Below are 20,443 nucleotides of genomic sequence, written 5' to 3' on the forward strand. Positions count from 1 at the left end.
GCCAGATGAGCGCAGCAACCCCAGAGTCGTCCGCGACTGGACCTAACGATCAGGGGTCCCTTTACCTTTACTCTCAGAAACAGCTGATGTAACAGGGTCTGAGTGTTATATCCTTTAAATCAATCAATAAATCATTTTATTTGTATGCTGCCTTTCCAAAATTAAAATCATGCTTAAGGCAGCTTACAACATGTAAAAAATGACATCATTACAAACATAACCACAGGAGTCATAAACAATAAATAAAACATCCAAAAGTGCCCAACCAGACTGAACAATTGCCACAGAAATCATAGTAAGATTTAAAATAAAGATACAAGAAATTATTATCAATAATAGCAACAACCCAACACCCCAAGAAAACCCCCTAAACAATACTCCAACCCAAGAGTAGCTGGAGGACCCTACTCTTTCAGGCCAGGTGGAAAAAGGCCCGCAAATCAGGGAGCGGGTCTTCCAGGACACTCCTCCCAGATGGTTCAGACTACGAGTGGAGGTTCACATCACTGGATGCTTCTGCTTATAGTCAATAAATTGATCAATAAATTCCTGCACATCTTAAAGCTAAATGCCAGTTGAAACATTTCTGACATGTTTGTTTTCTATGAGAATGGTTCTTTTATTAAATAAGGCAGGAGGGGGAGTACTGTGTCACATGAGTCCCGCTTCCTCTCCGAAGTGGTACAGTCCAGACACAAAGCTTACTACCACACCTGCTGTTTGTGAGAATGAGGCTAAAATAAGCCTGACAAAATTCAATCACATACGTCCTGCCACGTGTTGGAAAACTTATGCACAACTGAGGCAGCCCCCTTCAGACTAAAGCCAATCAGGTGTTGGCTGAGAAGTGAGCCCAGCAATATGCAGCAGCCCTGAGGGGGCAGGATTCACTCCCCACATTCCCAAGTTAGCAATGTTACAGCAAAAACACATTTTGATTGTGTGTTGCATTCCCTCCTTGGAAAGAAAAAAATCCTGGGGGGAAAATGGAGGGATTATTGACCTCCGACCTCAACACCAAAGAGACACTGGATGCTGGATGCTGCTAGGACATTAAACAAACACTCAGGGCAGTTGGCCTGAGGATGTTCGTACACTTCTCCAGTTACCTAATGTAATCTTTTTGGGGTGGAGGGATGGGTATTGGCATTGCGGAAGAGTGCTTCCCCACTGGATCAGCCAATTAAACTCTATAGATTCTAACTTATACATCACATTCACTGCCCCACCACCACCTTGTAATCACGCCGGTTTTGACCTGGATTAGCTGAAACCGAGTTCTGTTACAAATGCATGCGAAAGCACCTGTTGTATCTTTTTCCCAAGGCTATCTGTCTCAAGTGTCAGTCAGATGCACTTGATGCTTCTTATTTTTAGCTGTCATGCAATTTTGAACAAGGTGTGTGTGTGGTGTGGACAATAATTGCAATGTGTTTTCTCTCCGCCCCCCATCAAGCTACATTGCAGCAAGCCCCTTTTAAAGGGTCTCCCGTCACTGGCTTGGATGCACTTTCTGCGAGTTGGCCAGCACGGCCCACCCCCTTCTTGCTGACGTCTGACTCTATCGTACATCAGACTTTCCCCAGTGGTGCTGGAGAACGAGCTTCAATGAAAGCTGCCTGCTCGCAGTCTGAAAGGGACTGCAGGCGATGGAACTGCAACTTCCTCCGCTCCTCTTTGCTTCCCCTGGAGCACTGAGCCAGAAATACCCACGGGAGGGATGGAGAGGCTATCTGATCATCTAGCCCTGCAGGAGCAACCCCCTAGTTCCTTGTGAATTACTTTTCTCTGTCCACTGCTGCTGGAAGGGATCTATTGCGCTCTTCCAAAGAGGCTGAGACCGGGAGAAATTCTGCAAGGAGGTGGATGATGCTTGCGCTGGCTGAGTAAAGTTGTGGCTTCCTAGCCTGAGACGATGGTTCTGTCTGTCCCAGTGATTGCTCTGGGAGCTACCTTGGGGACTGCTACTGGCCTCCTTGCCTTATGCGGTCTCACCTGCCTGTGCAAATGTAAGCAACCTGGGAAGGGAGCCTCAGACAAGGAGCAAGATCAGGACCCAGAAAATGCCAAGCCCAGCGTACTACAGACAGTCCAGCAGGTAAAGCACCATATTGATTTTGCCCTACTCTTCTCCCATTGATGCAGCGGCTTCAGAACAGCGCGCTCTGATCTGGGGTGCCCAGTTTGTGATGTACTGTGATTGATAGCAAGCTTCTGTGTTTGCAGGGTTTCAGGGGGCAGCTCTACTTCTGTGCAGGGAGGAAGACAGAAGGCGGCGGGGGGGGGGAGGGGTCTCAGGTGGCGTGTAGGATTACCAAAGCAACAGCCCGCTTTTGTTTTATGAAAGAGAGAGAGAAAGCAGGGGTGGCAAACCTACAGGGACCCCACAATGTCTGGGTGGCTAGACCAGGTTGATTTGCATAAAGAGCCTGGACGCCAAGCGAAAAAAGAACCGAAATAACAGTAATCAGGCTTGAATGTTTCCTAATGCCCACTGATCTTTCCATTTCCATGCATGTATGCACATACACTTCTGCTGCACACAAAAAAAGCCTTCTGTGTAACTAACTAGTGTATATACATATTCATCCTGAAATATGTTTGTAAAATTTTAAAATAAGGCATCCCTATCCAGCTGGCAGTCGAAATCTAATTATGACATATGTCATGACAGCTATGGAGAGTCCTGTTACAATGTAGTGAACTTAACTTATAATGCATGTTTAGCTTATTGAGTTATCTCAGTGTTTGTCTAAATGAGGAGTGGAAGCAAAGTGATTACAGTATATCAGTTGTAACCAGAAATGAGGGTGGCCCATCTGACATAATTTTGGTAACTGGCCTTGAAGGAAAGGGTTCAGATTCCATCCCAGTTATGGACTTGTTGAATGGGTAGGTATGGGTAAATCATTCTCTTTTGGCCTCAGTTGCTGATCTGGAAAATGGGTATCCATGGCCTATTGCACAGACTATTATATTATCGATGGATAAGTTGACAACAGTCTTAATAACAATAGCAATATATATTTGGCTAATCTGACTGAAACCTGAGTTGAGAACTCTTTGTTTCTTATAAATGATGGCTATTGATTCCTGTTCTGAGATGTAAATGTTTTGTTTATTTGTTCTTTGCTTAAAATGATATATTGCCTTTGTTGGCAAAATCGTCAGCACTTTTCAGTCTTTCTGCTGACTTTCCCCCACATCAGATTGAACAAGATTATGGTGATGCAAACTGGCCACAAACCAGTGCAGTTAGAGTGACAGAAATACATTGGTATAAGCTTAGCCTTAGTGAAATATCTGTTCATACTAGGCTTATCCCTTACATTTCAGGAGAGAGGCAGAGCACTCATAGCCTTTGTTCAAGCACACCTATGATTCTCTCCTTGTTATAAGCCCAGGACCACCCAGTGATATCCATAGTGGAGAGGGTATGTCAATAGGGCTTTGTTATGGCTGCACCACACTGTGTCATCTGATCTTACTAATTGCAGTCCTGTATACCGTGTCCCTGCTCTTTCCTTTTGCTTATACAAGCCTTCTGTGATTGGACTGCAGGGTGTGGGTGGAGGAGTTAAGAGAAGTACATGGAAAAGTCAGATTTTTTATTTTTTTTTAAAGGGGAGGAATATAACTCAGTGATGGAGCACATGTTAGAAGTCCCTGGTTCAGTCCTTAGTGCCCTCGGTTTTTTAAAAAAAGTTTGCAATGCTTTGGCTGGAAAAGACTTAAGCCAGAACTCTTGGAGCAGGGGTACCATCTAGGGGAAGCCAAATTTTCAAGGAGGGGTCCAGGCCCCCACAAAATCCTGCAGCAGCTGTGTGCGCACAGCACATCAGCACGCCTCCCGACATGCACAAGTGACGTCAGCATGCCCTGCGGTCAGGGGCGGAGGAAGGGGGTGTGGGGGTGTGGACCGCCCCGGGTGTCACCACTGAGAGGGGTGACAAATGCCAGGTGGCACTCACCGCGGGGCCTGCAGTGTGCCCGAGCCACGCGTCTCTCCTGGGAGAAACACGGTGGCTTGGGCGCGTGCAGTCTCAGCGCTGCCCAAACGGTCCACCCACTGCCCCCCCCCAGCTGTAGGGTGGCTGAGTGGGAGGAGGCAGGTAGACTCCGAAGGCCCCGCAGTGTGCCCTGCCCCTATGGGCAGCTCGCCCCAGGCGCCAAAGCGGTTTCCTCCACCGCTACCTGCAGCGCGCACACACAGCATGTGTATGTCACATAGCCCAGTCCCCTGGAGAGTTGCTGTCCATCAGAGTACACAGTACTAGTACAATGGGCCAATGGCCTCAGTCTGTTAACTTCATATATTCCTCCCTGCTTGAATTTCTACCAGATTTTAGCTGTTATATATACAGTGCTTTACAGTCATACCTTGGTTATCAAACGCCTTGGTACTTGGACGTTTTAGCTCCCAAACACAACAAACCCAGAAGTGACTGTTCCAGTTTGCAAACGTTTTTCAGAAGCTGAATGTCTGACGCGGCTTCCACAGCTTCCGCTTGAGTACAGGAAGCTCCTGCAGCCAATTGAAAACCGCGCCTTGGTTTTTGAACCATTTTGGGAGTCGAAAGGAATCCCAGAATGGATTAAGTTTGGAAACCAAGGTACGACTGTATAACCCTACTACAGTGGTACCTTGGTTTACAAACCTAATCCGTTCCGGAAGTCCATTCTTAAACCGAAACCGTTCTTAAACTGAAGCGTGCTTTCCCTAACGAGGCCTCCTACTGCCAGTGCCCTTCCACTGTTCAGCTTCCGTTCTTAGACTGAGGTAAAGTTCACAAACTGGGACACTATTTCCGGTTTTCTGGAGTTCATAAAATGAATAGTTTGTAAACAGGACTGTTTTTAAACCGAGGTACCACTGTATCACTCATCCTCATGGCAAATTTTGATGCAGTTTTCATTTTTAAAAGTCCATGAGCGAATACCACTTTTAAATGGAACCAGACAAATACCAGAGCCAGCACTTATTTTCGGGTTGCCATACATCCAGATTGCCTAGACATATATGGAACACTACATTCAGCAGCAGTGTTTGGGTGGAAATTGTCAAAAGTGTCTGGGAGTGCCAGTTTTCCATAAAAATAGCTCAAAGTGGTAAAAAAACAACAACTTTGAGCAAAACTAAAAATGAAACAAACCTTTCTGTCCAGATTTTCACTGTTTGAAATATGGCAACCCTAATCATAAGGACTCCTAATCCTTCTGTTGTGCTTGAAGTTAATGATCTTTTGCATTTCAGAGATGAGCAAATCTTATTGTTGCATCTCATAAACGAGAGCCCACTTCATGAGATGCATGAAGTGGGAGCCACAGTTGCCAGGCACATTCTGCACATAGGTGTAAAGAAAAAGAAGATAAAGTCTGCAGTTAAAAGGCAATGGAATCCAAGAAGTACAGCCAGTGACAATAAAATTGGGTTTTAAATTAGGGAAGCCAGATATTATTAAATTACAGTATCCAAAGCCCTTGCCAGCATGAGCAAAAATGATAGATGTCCAAAGGATTTAAGCTCTAGTTGTGTTGTCACAAACATTTCTTTTCCTCTCTGCACCCATGCATTGAAAATACCTGATTACTGAGGGTCATGTATCTGATTAACTATGGTCTAGTCTGCAAAAGCTTATGCCATAACAAAATTAAATAGTCTTTGTTGTTTTTGCTGCAGCAGACTAACATCTCTCTGGAAATCTTTTAAGCTTTTACTCAGAAGCCAATGCACCAACTTCAGTAAAGCCTATTCCCAGCCAGATCAAGACAGAGGTCGTCACTTCACACAATCTGGCACACATGTATCTAGTCCTAAATGATACACTCACAAATCCCATATTGACTCTCACTTTTCCTCCTTTGTCTTGTGAAATGTCTCTCTGTGATGGTAGATCTACAGTGGCTGTTTCACCTGTTCAAGTTAATCATCATCATCATCATCATCATCATCATCATCATCATCATCATCTAAAAACATAATAAAAGCATTGATCCTTAAAAATTTCCCTAAACAGGGCTGCTTTCAGACATCTTGTTTATTTCCTTGACATCTGAAGGGAGGGTGTTCCACAGGGAGGGTGCCACTACCGAGAAGGCCCTCTGCCTGGTTCCCTGTAAATTCACTTCTCACAGTGAGGGAACCAGCAGAAGACCCTTGGAGGAGGACTTCAGTGTCCGGGCTGAACAATGAGGGTGGAGATGCTCCTTCAGGTATACGGGGCTGAGGCTGTTTAGGGCTTTAAAAGTCAGCACCAACACTTTGAATTGTGCTCGGAAATGTACTGGGAGGCAGTGAAGATCCTTTAGGACTGGTGTTATATGGTCCCAGCGGCCACTCCCAGTCACTAGTCTAGCTGCCGCAGTCAGTGCTGAATGCTGCCATCGACAAGCGAGGAACATGAATGTGTGAATTGGCACTATAATTACATGATTAAAGAGGCAGTCTGTCTTTGAAGGTGGAAGATATCCTTAGATAACTTGCCTGCGTAATTCTGATCCCCCCCCCTTCTGTTTTCAAAAATAACCAGGCTTCTCTTGCCAGGAACAAGCCTTCCTTTTCCAAGCGTCTGCTTCAGAACAAGTGCATATGTGTTTGAAACCTAAGCCTCGGATGGATTTGTTTGTGTGGGAAGTGTATTCTATCTGTATCCATTTTTATCAGTTCCTTAGCACATATACCCTGTTATAGTTTTCCATCAGTGGGAAGAGAACAATGTTTGGAACACAGATGCTGAATCTTGTCAATATCGGGGATTGTGACACGGTCATGGAGGGGAAGCTAGAGTATGTTTTTCACACATAATTGTATTGTTGCCTTTCTACACTGCAAGAAATGTCATGCATTGCAAAAGAAATCCAAAATAATAAATTCAGCTTCTCCAATTCTGAGAAATCTACCTAACAAAAATATATTTTGCATATGGTTTCGTGTTTTGAGATGGGCTGGCTTACAATGGGAATCTACTATTCTGAGTCAGTTGGTGTTTGTTCAACCCTAGCAACCAATCCAGTCTCTCTCTCTCTCTCTCTCTCTCTCTCTCTCTCTCTCTCTCTCTCTCTCTCTCTGTCGTTCAGAAAAGAAAGCAGAAAGGTTGAGCTTTCAGGGCTTCTCATATTTCAAACCTGTACATATCATCTTATTTAAGATGTGGTGGTTGCATTTCCATTTGCAAAGGGGATGGAAGTCTCTTAAATCATCAGCTGTCACAATTTGAGAAGCAGAACTTGTAGTATTCACAATAAACAAAAGCAGATGCAGCTGGAGAAGAGGCGGATTGGTCCCCACAGCACTTGTGTATGGCTCCCCTGGGGGCTGTCGGTTGTTATGCAATGATGGATTGCCTGGTGGAGTGTCTGGCTTTTGGCACGAAATGATGGCAGCAACAATAGCTCATGTCTCGTGCTCTCCACTGAAAGGCGAGCCCACTGCTACATGCCTGATATAAAATATACTACAATACAATCACACACCCTGACTTGTGCTGTAGCCAAAAGCATCCGTCTGAACATTGGAAATGTTATTTGTGTGGACACAACCATGCATATACAAGGGATAAAGCTTGTACATCTATCAGCCCCTTACTTCTCGTAGCTTAAAACAAGGAGGAAGGCACTTGAAAAAGAAAAAAACCCACATTTCCTTAAATGTTAGATGTTTTTAACTATAGCAACCAGACATTGGTCCACTTTGAAGCTAACCAAAAGGGGGAGGGGATTACAGGAATGGAGCAATCTGCCTTAGACTAGGTGGCCCACTTCACAAGTTATGGTTCATGGGTTTGAGTAATGGGATAATAGAAAAAAACAAAGGTGTACAACAGGGATGGAGAACCTGCAGCCTGCCAGATGCTGCTGGACTAAAACTCCCATATTCCTGTCCATTGGCTCTGCTGTCATGGGCTGATGGGAGATAGAATCCCACATCTGGAGAGCCACAGATCCCTCACCTCTTCTGTACAGCATACAGAAAATGTTGTTATGCAATCCAGTGTTAGGTGTCCAGGGGAAATGGAGTCATTGTCCTATTATTACTAACTCTGAGGTGCTCTCAAGCTGTGAGCCATGCAAGAGAGGCTGCATGGCAACAGTGGTGTAGTGTGGGATGTAGTGTGGGATGGGGGCCATGGCACAAAATTATGAGAGGGCACCACCAGATGCCCCTATGCAGGCACAGGCTCCCGCGGGGATCCCTGTTCCGGCTGCAAAGTAGCACAGGCCCACAGTGTGCAGGCATGGACAAAGTGAGTCAGGCAAGGGGCAACCCTGGCCCAGCTCTCCTTCCTATGGGCATCAGGAAGATTCGCCTGCCAAGGGTTGTGACAGCTGACAGGGCTCCCCTCTGCGTGGGCAGACAGGCAGCACAATCTGGCCCTGGATTATTGGGGGGGGGGGAGACACTACAGCAGCAGCATGGTGGGTTGTTCGCCCTGGGCACCGACAACCCATGCTACACCACTGCATGGCAACAAATGGTAATACTATGCTGTTATTCTGGCATGACCCAGTGCAGTGCCATAGGGAGCTAGAGTACCCCCATTCGGCATTCAGCTTGGCAATCAAATACCCCAGCTCCAGGGATTATTTCTCCAGGATACAGGGCATAAAAAAGTATGTATGTTCATTTTTCCTAATATACACATTTGTTTAGGCAAGTTGAATAAGCATAATGCATTTTTATATGTTATTTTCGCTAAAGTGTGCATTTTTGTATGCACTTAACATAAACATTTCTGGTTGGAAAACGATTGTGAAATCTGTAAAAGTGTGTATTTCAAAGGATAGCTGTGTTTCTGTTACTGTTTTGTTTCCGGGAATGTGAATTAGGTAGATTCACATAAAAATGTTAACAAAAGGACCATCGCAATCCATAACAGTATCCATAACAGAACAATTCATAACAGAAAAATGACCATTCAATCCATAACAGAGAGAAGGATGACGAGTGGGAGGAAAGCATCTAAAAAGAATAAGAAAACCAGGGGAAAAATAGGATTATGGAAGCAATAGTCAAGGGTGAATTTATTTAAAAACAAACTGCCTTTGATTTATGAACCATTGTGAATTCTATCAGTACAGTGTCAGCCTTCATAAGCGTGCCCTCTGTTGAAGAAACACCATGTTAGAAATTCTGAATTAATGCAATCAGTATAATTGATGGGGTTCTTTCATTTCAGTTCAATGTTGAGAAGACGGCAGAAGCTGTACAGCCTAGGACAATCCTCAAGTTTCCACATATCTATGATCCGAAGCCAGTAGTGACCACATCGGAAATTGTTAACTGTGCAGATTATACCTTAAAGAGGATGAAAGAGCCAAGCAAGGGGAAGCCTACAGCTCTGGATGAGAAAAGAATGAACATACGTGTCAATGAAGAGTTATTCATTCTCCCTCAAAATGGTGAGCACCTTGCCAAACTACATGTGGTTGCTTCCAATTCAGATTAGTGACCACACTGTTTCCTCTTTCTGATTTCAGTTCCCAGTACAAATGACTAATTGGCAAGTTAGTGAAGTCTTTAAGATTAAGTGGGAGGGTTGGGGGGTTCTTTTAGTGCAAGTTCAATATAAGTTTAGAGCTCCAGTGCAAAAAGTGTACAAATCAATCCTATAATTTAGATTATTGTAATTTGGAGCAAATTCTCTGTATTCACCTCTAGCAATGTTCAGCAGCCCTATTGATTTTTCCCTGTCCACAACCATCCTTTTAAGAGCACATCTTTTTCTTGTGACAGTTCCAATCATTCTATTTTCCTGGGGATTTTCCAGCAGGCATGTACATGGTTTATAGAGAAATTTATTTTTAACCTCAGAAATCATTTGGCACTTGGTTTCCCCAGCTTCTTCAGGGCATAATGCCACTGCTTCAGCTACTACTGACCCAGTGATGAAATAATAACGAGAAGTGTTTTAGGGAAAGGATAGGATAGGATGAATTGTACATATCTGCCTTGGGAGAACTCTAGGACCAGAGGTTTAAATGTGTAACAGTTGTTGACAGCTCAGTATGTAGTAAGAACTGTAGTGAATCTCTGAATATTCCTCGCCCAATTAATGTTAAAAACAAGAAATCAGATTCCAAATAGTTCTCCACTGAGCCCAATGATTTGCATATGTAAAATAAATACATGTATTTAATGTGATTTCCTTTAACAATTTATTCCACTACAAGGATTCGGGTTTTTAATGAATATAAATTTTTTAATGTCTGTGTGCAAGGACTGTGATAGCAGAGAGGAAAAGAGGAGAAACAAACGCTCTCCAGAGCATCATGGTCTGATGCTCAACAGGAACAGTTGCTTTGAGAATAGACTATGGAAGAGGGGAGGATGTTGAAGTCCTGCATCCTGGATCCCAGGAGAGCCTGGTTAAAAGCATTCCAAACAATTTAGAGCATAAGCATTGCTTTGATGGATCAAACCATCAAGCTATGGAGCTGTAGTCCATACAATCCAATATTCCATTTTATGCTAAAACAGGGGGATTAAATCCACCACATCTTGAGGAGCGGAAGAGCCATGGCTCTTTCGCTGAGCACCTCTTTTGCATGGAGAAGGTCCCAGGTCCTGTCTACAGCATCTCCAATTACAGATGGAAACGTCTGCCATCTGAAACTTTGGAGAGCTACTGAGCTCAATGGGCCAAAGAGTCTGAGTCAATATTGGGCAGCTTCTTATCTTCCTACATTCCTGAGCAGCTTCTCCTTGGGTTTCAAAGCTTTCAACCAACCTTCATACGGATTTCACCAGTCTTGTCTGTTCCTTCGAGGCTGTACATAGTTTGATCTCACATGAGGCATCTGATGAAGTGGGCTCTAGTCACAAAAGTCCAAAAGAATCTTCTCCCCAAACCTCGTGCCACCCAGATGTTTTTAACTGCAGCTCCTATCATCCCCAGACAGCAAACAAAGTGCAAACCCTAAGTTTAGTAGTACAGTGAGCAAGAGAGGATTTTGTCCATTTCTTGAAAGAGCAGTTTGTAAAATGGCATGCAGGTCAGGTGTCCAAAGGGGGAAAGAAGGTTAAAACCTTGATCGAGTTATTGCAAGTCCTTTGAGGGGGGGGGGGTTTCCGTCTAAAATCTGTGGCCAAGGTTCCAAAGTGAGTGGTATAAAATATATCTAGAATGAAGGAGAACCAAGATCTAGACATTTTAACTAATGTCTGTTGAAAATGATAAATTTAACCTTGCAAAAATATATTAAAAATCTGTTGAAATGCCACTTTCTATAAAAGGGCCATCGATTGATGCCAAGTCAGCTTACCTTTGACGGTCAGGCAACATTGCTGACCGGCCCCGGCCCCCATCGCAATCTGGCAGCATGCTGGGGTGGGAGGCCTGGCCAGTGTGTGTGGCCTGTTGCTTTGTGCACTGACCAATCACAGGCAGGCTGGGATACAGGCCCTACCTAGGGGTGGGGCCAACTGCACCTGTGGATCCGCTCCTGAAGGATAAATCAAGCCTACCTGGGCCTCCTCACCCAGTTTGTCACTGGGTCTCCCACTCTCCCTCCCTCTTATAGTAGGCTTCTTGTGTGTGCTTGGCTTTGCTATTCTTGAAATAGCATGTTTTTACCTGAATCACATATTTTAAATTTCCATACAGCCTAAAAATCTTGAATAGAGCCAAGATAAAGAACTTGCTATCAATAAAAGATAGTTCCAATGGTATGGCTAGAAACACAAAACAACGGTGGAATGCCAAGTCAATTTGATAGGAGGTAATCAAAGAGGAAAAGCAAATGTAGCCAAATTTGACTGCAACAAGAGGCATCCTCTTATTAAAAGACTCATGTCTGTTCCAGGTGGAGTGAAAGATGTATGTGTCACTGAGTGTCTGAACCCCGAGAAAGCTGGTGGCTGCAACCAAGTCCCAGAACTTCGCTATTCTCTTGGCTACAACCAACAGAAAGATGCACTGTGTGTTGCTTTTCTTGAAGGTAAGGAGCCTATGTCTTTGCATTTTATCAGTTGTGGCAACTTTTCATTTGAAAGCAAAATCATACAACAAGCTCTCCTCACAGATATGAATAGTAAGCAGATGCATAACAAATTTAGGATCTCACATTTTGTTACCATCTCATTTCATATATAAAACCCCCACAAGGCATGTAACTGAAGATCTCGTTTTACAGATGGCAAACAGAAGCCAAGACGTTATGAGCCTTGTGCAAAGAAACTGCGGTTTGGTGGACCAATAATAAGTCTATGTGCCCCTGCGGTCTCTCCTTGCCTCTCCCTTCTTCCCCTTACACATGCTGCTTGAGCAAAAAGTTTCTTAAATCACAGTTTTCTCTCTGATATTTGAACTGCGATTAAGGGCTCCCTACAAACTAGGATCTTCAAGCCCTTCATCCACAATTTCCTGGTTCAGGGGTCCTGGGAAACTGTGGAGGGAGTGCACAGGCAGGCACATAGGTCATTTGCAGCCCACTAAACCATGGTTCATTCTAGCAGGATTATAACATCTGAATGGGCCAATGAGCTGAAAGCAAACCTGGGATTTAAATTCGGATTTCAAATCGAACAGTTCGCTGGACTACACTCTCTTACTCCTTTTTTCACTGCCATTGAAGTTTCCAAACCATCATAAGACCTCAGAGATGCAAATACCACCAATTACTGGCAATAAGGGTGGGCTGGGGGAGAGACCCTTTATCCTTGCACAAGGACAGGTTTGAATCGTTTTTATTAAATCAAAATGCTGAAATAGAAAAACAGCAATTTTTCTCCTGAAAGTACTTTGGTATTCATTTTAAGTACAGTTTATCTTTCTTTTCCTGGTTCTACAGCTACATATGGAACTGCAGCAGGAGACCAGAACAATGGCTGTGATTGCTATATCCTAGGCACTTTGGTGACCAAGTCCAGCACCTCAGAAGCTCAAACTGTGTTGAAGAAGAAGAAGCCCCAGATTGTCTGGGAGGAAGCTCTACTGTTTCCAGTAAAGGAGGAGGAGCTACCTGAGGCAATGCTGACTCTCACCTTCAGAAACTGTGATAAATTCTCTAGGCACAGCATCGTTGGGGAAATTAAACCGAGTCTGGCAAATGTGGGGGAGCCATATGGAACAGTACAGTGTGAGAAGATGAAAACATTTGACAAGGTATCCTATGAATTCCATAAGCTATTATTCAAACAAATTGTATTCTCTGGGAGGGAGTGAATATGCTGTGTGCCGATGACGCTGAACCCAAATGTGGACACTGTTCAAGGACTTTAGAGTCCTGAATGCATTTTACTACATAGTAATAATTGCAAGGTTGTTCTTGAATCCTTTGGCCACAGGATTCAGTCTGGAGTTGATGTCATGCTTTGGAAAAGTGACTGCCTCATTCTGAAGTGATTCAGGACTTGCCCAATTAGACTTTGGGTCTGAGTTTTTGTTAGGAAAAACAAGATTTAATTTACCCCAACCACTATAAAAGCTTCCCTTTTGGCAGAAGTGGATAAATTTTGTAGGCACTATAGTTTCTCCAAAGAGGATAAATGTTGCAAATGATAGGCAAATACATCTAGGGGGGTTTTGTGTGGGTGTTGCTAGGCATTTTTAATTTTGATTTGTTTGTTCCTTAAATGGAAACTTTTTTTTGACATAACTTTGCATAAATTTGCAGACATGGGAGGCCCTTCTGAGTATATGGATCCTGCAAAAGTTCAGAAGGTTATCTGCAATGGTTTTCCTGCAAGGACAGCATGTAGAGTTTTAGGGTGGGTGAAGAAGGAACCACTTTATCATCCCTAGAGTTTTGTGGGCAATTGGTCTGCAAATACAGTGGAACTTCAGGTTACGTACCGTCCTCCTTACAAATGCTTCGGATAACGAGCTCCGCTAACCCGGAATTAGATGCCCCTAGTTGCGAACTTTGCCCTGGGATGCGAGAGGAAGTCGCTCACCGGCAGTGTGGCAGCAGCGGGAGGCCCCATTAGCGAAAGTGCGCCTCAGGTTAAGAATGGTTTCGGCTTAAGACTGGACCTCTGGAACGAATTATGTTCATAACTGGAGGTACCACTGTAGCAGAGAGAGGTTTCCTGAGTAAGATGCCTGTCAAATTTCAGACAAAGAGATCCAGAGTGTGTTTTTCTTTTGTTTTTGCTAAATACTAAAAGGGATTTACTCTGTGGTTCATTTGTGGGCACAGAGTCAGTGCCTCTAGGTTATACAGCCTACAGAGCAGCAAACAAAGTGTTTTGTTTTACAGAGTAGGCTGGCTTGGGCATGGGAAACTTCCATGTTGTTGTTTAGTTGTTTAGTCGTGTCCTACTCTTCGTGACCCCATGGACCAGAGCACGCCAGGCACTTCTGTCTTCCACTGCCTCCTGCAGTTTAGACAAACTCATGCTGGTAGCTTCGAGAACACTGGGTCAATTTTCACCCAATCCAAAGCCAATTTTCACCCACTCCACATGCCTAAGCTGCTTCTGCTTGGGGGGCGGGGAGGAGGGAGTAAGCTTGAGAGAGGAAACTTCTCTTCCTCACTCTGCCCTTCCTGCCTGACTTCTCTGTCTTTTCCCTGAGCAAGAGAGATTAAGGCTATCTGTGCAGGTGCATGACAGGGGTGGTGGTTGCGCCAACTCATAGTTATCCCAGACTAAGCTGGGCCAGTTGCTCTCTCAACTAGCTGTGCAAGCCTGAAGAACCTGCAGTTGTACCATCACAGCTCCTGCGTGCAACAGTGAGGATGCATTTTAGCTTGGTCGGACGAGAGAACTCAAATGGACGGTGCTGCTCCACCTCTACAATTGCCCCAAACTTTGCCTCTGGGGTTTGCTGCAAGCATCACATGCCAGACACAATACAGTGGTGCCTCGTAAGACGAAATTAATCCGTTCTGCAAGTCTCTTCGTCTTGTGGTTTTTTCGTCTTGCGAAGCACGGCTATTAGCGGCTTAGCGGCTATTAACGGCTTAGCGGCTTAGCGGCTATTAACGGCTTAGCGGCTATTAATGGCTTAGCGGCTTTAAGAAAAAGGAAACAAACTCGCAAGAACTCGCAAGACGTTTCGTCTTGCGAAGCAAGCCCATAGGGAAATTTGTCTTGCGGAACGACTCAAAAAACAGAAAACCCTTTCATCTAGCGAGTTTTTCGTCTTGCGAGGCATTCGTCTTGCGGGGCACCACTGTAATGGCTTCTAAACAACAGGGGATGATTGTGTGATGATGATGATAAATGACAAAATGTGAGTTCTTGTGCATGTGAGAACACCGTAACCCAGTAACAAGCAGTGTGTGAAATGGAAATAAACAGAAACACATGCACTAAGGAGAATTTGGTAATAACAACAATAATGTGACAGGCTGGTTTGGCTTACACACATTTACTAAGAAATTAATTATAAAGGATAGACAATGGCCGAATAGAATCACATGAGACAGTGAATGAACTTAAGCAACTCTCAGGAACTGGTATTCACTGATATACTGCCTCTGATACTGGAGGTAATATATAGCCACCATGACTTGTAGGCATTGATAGCCTTATATTTCATGAGTCTAATATGGTGTAGAGCTGCCCTGGTTGGTGGCCATCACCACATCCTGTGGGAGCAAATTCCATAGTTTGACTATGTGCTGTGTGAAAAAAAATGCTTCCTTTTGTCTGCCCTGGTTCTGCCACCATTCCATTTCATTGGGTTCTAGTGGTCTGAGAAGGAGGAGGAGGAAATATGCTTTCCCCATACCATGCATAACTTTAATAGTAGTAGTACTAATAATAATAGCAGTAGTAGTAGTAAAATAATTTATATGCCGCCCAACAAATTAAAAACAGCACAGTAAAATATCAAACATTAAAAACCTCCCAATGCAGGACTGCCTTCAAATGTCTTCCAAAAATCAGATAGTTGTTTATTTCCTTGATATTTGATGGGAGGGAGTTCCACAGGGCAGGTGCAACTACCGGGAAGGCCCTCTGCCTGGTTCCCAGTAACCTCACTTCTCTCAGTGAGGGAACTGCCAGAAGGCCCTCAGTGCTGGACCTCAGTGTCTGGGGATGGAGACGCTCCTTCAGGTATACAGGGCCAAGGCCATTTAGGCCTTTAAAGGTCAGCACCAACATTTTGAATTATGCTGGGAGCTAATGTAGATATGTTAGGACTGGTATTATATGGTCCTGGTGGCCACATTATAGACTTTTATCCTGTTGTTCATCTCTTATTTGCCTCCCCTAGCCTCCAAATTAAAACTCTTCCAACATTGTAACCTTTCATTTTAGGGGTGTTACTCGAAGTGGGATATAAAGGCAATAATAAAACTTAGAATAAAATACATCCATAAATAGTTCCCCTCCTCCTTTTATACCCCTGTGAACTAGGTCAGATTGAGAGAAAGTGTCTGGTCCAACCTGCCAACCTCCCTACTTGGCCAGCCACTTCTGCCTCATGGACTCCCTGGGTACCAGGGAGCTCTTTCCAGCCTGGAAACCTGTGGTTGTCAAGATGAGGTGCTGCCCCTTGCCTAGGCCAATTACTCCTCCTCCGAGGCAAGAGCTAGCAGGTGGTTAATTGCACCCCTGAAACAGATGGTCTCTGTCAACTTAGCAGATGGCCTCCAGGATCGGATAATAATATGAAGAATGCCAAGAAACTGCCCGTGCGTAGTTAGCGCTGGCGATCGTATCCAATTATATCTCAAGGCTGACAGCAATATTGTTTCTCTTGCACTCGGCCTTCCTCACAGCCACCCACACAACTGCGACAAGGCAGAGATTCTGCTTCAAACCTGTAAGGAGCAGGTTAACTGTCTTCGAGTTGTGTGCCCCAGTTTCCGATGCGGAAGATATGCAGAGAAAGCCAGGTTTGCGTCATCGGGGACTTCAGAGCGGCAGCCATTACACAGCGAGCTTTAAACATAAGTCCTGAATCATTAATTGAGAGCTAGGCTAGGAGCAAGCAAGATGATCAGAGAGAGGCAGGCACTATTTTTGTCAGCGCGCTTCTGGGAACGAGCTCGTTAGGATTTGTTTTAAAGCTTCGCACGTCCTCACAACAGCATGGCTGAAAAATAATAATGCTGGCTCGCTCCTCTTTGCTATTCTCCAATGAAAGCCCAGAGGTTAGCTCCTAACTAGCTCAGAAAGGCCACACTGATTCCTGCTAGGACTGGCTCAGCATCAGGACAAACCTCGCCAGATCATAAAAGCCACAGGCATGACTAAGTTGTAAGGCTCCTCTTGCATTCCTTCCTGCTGGCTTACATAAAATAAAATGATTGTATTGTGCCATCACCTCATCTATCGCTCATCGTAAGGATGGCTCGCTGGGTTTATATAAGGTTCTTGGCTCATTAGTTTCACTGAAACAACACCGAGGCAACTCCACCATGAGACAAGCAGCTGCCATGGCAGACAGATTCGGAGTGTCTTCAAGGCAGCTGAGTGGGAAGCAGATCCAAAGTGTAGCACAACATCCTTCAGAGAGAAATTCTGCCCTACTTGAATGAATGGGAACTGCAAGAGAGCACCTTCCTTCAGTAAGATGCATGCAGGAGGGCTGTACTGATGGGGGCCTGTTCCACCTTTATTAGTGGGAAGGAAAGGTGCTGGATTTTTCACCTTGCACCCCCAAAAGATTTTTATTCGGTTCTTAAAACCTGATGGGCTAAGTTCATCCTATTTCAGTATTTATGTAAGCTAGCAGAGGGATGGAATTCAGTGAGGGCCTGAGCAGTATGACCTACTTAGTAGCTATCATTTTGAAGTCTCAGTATCTAACCCTTTGCTTTTAAGTTAACAGGAAATATGATCCAGAAAATTAACTTTCAGTTTGTTTATTTTGATCAAAATATTTTATACCGTTCCATAGAGATGCTAATGGCCAGTCATGCGATTTGATGAGCAGAGAGAGATATACGCAACCCAGCTGATCTTCACAGTAACCTTCAAAGGACATTGTATGGGGGGAAAGATGGCTGCTCCTATAGCTGCATGGGGCACCCATCGTTTTCTCCATATAATTCTCCAGGAAGGATTATGCCTGTTATGGTATGGAGTTGCTTCCTGGAATCATTGTAAAACTGTTTGTTTGTTTGTTTGTTTGTTTGTTTAGCTGTTTGACCACAGAGGTGTTCTAAGCATGTTAAAAGAAGAAAGAGGAAGCCTTGGGATTGCCTTCTATATACTTTGGTTTGTTTTTTAAAAATAGGTGAATTTTGTATGATTTTTCCTATAACCTTCGTCAACAACTAGGATGAAATGAATCCAGTTCTCTTAAAAAAATAAAAAAATAAAAAAACTGGCACTGAATATAAAATAAGTTCATCCATCCCTATGATAAATCATTTAAGAGAAGCCTCTTCTATCTCCTGTTATAAAAGTAGCCTAGAAAGCAATGCTCTAAACAGTGGCTCAGATGAGAGGATTGAGATGAATGTGTCAATGGCATTCAGATCTCCAGCATCAATGCTGATCCTTCCATTTTGAGTTTCCCCGGAGAGGCTAGGCTTACTAAACTAAGTGTGAGGCATGAGTCATTCCAGGCAGATAAAGTTGGCAGCTAGCTTTTCATAGAAAATGTATCTACTCCCAGAAGACAGAACATGACTGTCCCCATCTGTACCATCTAGCCAAGTGAATGAAAAATTGGTACCTCGGGTTAAGAACTTAATTCATTCCGGAGGTCCATTCATAAACTGAAACTGTTCTTAATCTGAGGTACCACTTTAGCTGATGGAGCCTCCCACTGCTGCTGCCGCCCCGCTGCCGTGTGATTTCTGTTCTCATCCTGAAGCAAAGTTCTTAACCTGAGGTACTATTTCTGGGTTGGTGGAGTCTGTAACCTGAAGCCTCTGTAACCCGAGGTACCACTGTAGTATTAATAAAATAATACAGAACTTATATCCAGAAAATAAGTCAACAACTATAATGAAAGAGGGAGAGATACCAGAGATAACAACAAACTCAAATCCATCTTGGTTTCAGATTAAACCTCCAAATCACCACAACCATTTATAGAGATTTTATCTAAAGTCCTTTTTCCTGAGGTTTTTTTTTTTGGGGGGAACCAGTGCATAGGGGGCAACACTGTGTGTTATGAAGCTATTCTTGTCACTCAAAAGACACCAAACCATTGGTGAGGGATTCCCATTTTTTAAAAAATAACTTAAGGACAGAACTAGATATTATGAAAGGCACAAAACATCAGCTTTGTGTCTTTCATAATATTTAGTTCTGTCCTTAAGATTTTTTTTAATGGGAATCCCTCTTACTCTTAAGAGGCGAGATTACGTGGAGGGGTTCTGTTCCCTTGTCCTCTGAGTTAACAGGTCTTTTCAAATAATCCTCCCTCTGTTGAACATTAGCTATCAGAGATTATTCTTTTTCAGTTAGGAACACAACCGCCGTAGAACCAGTTCTGATGAGGACAGTAGATGAATTTATTAAACATACAAAATAATTTCTTCAAAGAAATTAAACAAGTGGGATGTGCAATAAAATGTTGCTGTATGTTCTCCTGTTCATGATTCTAGCCAGCCCCTTTCCCAGGATACTCCATTCCACCACCACCACCCACATTTCCCCAGTTTTCTATTTAGCCCCAATATATACTTTGCATGTTATGACCCCTGAATATGCCCAGCCTTCATTGCACTGTTTTCAATTCCCTCCCCCATAGTTTTTTTTTAAAAAAGGGTTTCCCATTTTTTGTACTCCTGCAAACTTTGCATTTTTCCCAAAGACTCTAATACCTTCTTCTTGCACATGAATGGTGTCATGTTAACTTCATAAATATTGACACATTGAAAATGAGTTGCTTTTAGTATATAGGATTATTGAAGAAAATGTCGTCCCCTTATTCCTTTGCCTTTTCTATTCATTGTTGCATCTTTTAAAAGCACACATGTTCATTCTTCCTCCTTCTATGCCCCTTCTTTTTCTATCAGCTGATTTCCTATTGGAGTACCATATGGCTTTCACTTAAAAGGGTTGGGAGAGAGATAAATTGCCACTGCAATTGTTCTGTGTTTGGGGATATATGTAGAGAGTCGGACAAATGAGATTGAGAGAAAGAGATGTCAGAAGTCTACAAGGTCAATAACTAAGGGACAAAGGAGAGTTTTAAAACACACACCCAGTAACACTATGTGATCCTTAAGAAGGTCTGCCTTTGCTCAGAGAAGCTAGCGAAATTGCTCTCTCACCAATTGCCAAGGAGGAAGTGATGAGCACAGCTGACAGTTCATTTAAAAAGATGCTGCAGCTAAGCTTATAGTTCATAAAGGCTATAATCCTAAGGGAGGTGGGAAAGGACATAAAGGTGGTTTAACCACCTTCTGCGGGCCTTGCAGGGGCAGGACAGGCAGAGTGAAGACAGCAGAACAATCTTCCATTCCTTCATGTGTTCCATGGCCTGTTTGTTTTAAATTATATTTTTTAAAAAACAGATTCTCTTCTATTGGAAACAATGAGAGGGCTCGCGGAAAGATTTAGACAAACTTAAAAAGCATCTTT

General features: G+C 43.6%; 1 protein-coding gene across 1 annotated transcript in view; it reads left to right on the forward strand.

Moving 5' to 3' along the window:
• The first annotated feature begins 1,546 nt into the window (after positions 1-1,546).
• SYT13 (synaptotagmin 13) overlaps positions 1,547-20,443 on the forward strand; it is a 33,311-nt gene continuing 14,414 nt past the window's right edge. Inside the window, exons 1-4 of the mRNA XM_028727446.2 lie at positions 1,547-2,098; positions 9,177-9,399; positions 11,803-11,937; positions 12,790-13,103. Coding sequence (XP_028583279.2) covers positions 1,916-2,098; positions 9,177-9,399; positions 11,803-11,937; positions 12,790-13,103 — 855 coding nt within the window. The 5' untranslated portion in view covers positions 1,547-1,915. The remainder of the gene's footprint in view (positions 2,099-9,176; positions 9,400-11,802; positions 11,938-12,789; positions 13,104-20,443) is intronic.

Source organism: Podarcis muralis, chromosome 1 (assembly GCF_964188315.1).
Source record: "Podarcis muralis chromosome 1, rPodMur119.hap1.1, whole genome shotgun sequence".
Classification (NCBI taxonomy): domain Eukaryota; kingdom Metazoa; phylum Chordata; class Lepidosauria; order Squamata; family Lacertidae; genus Podarcis; species Podarcis muralis.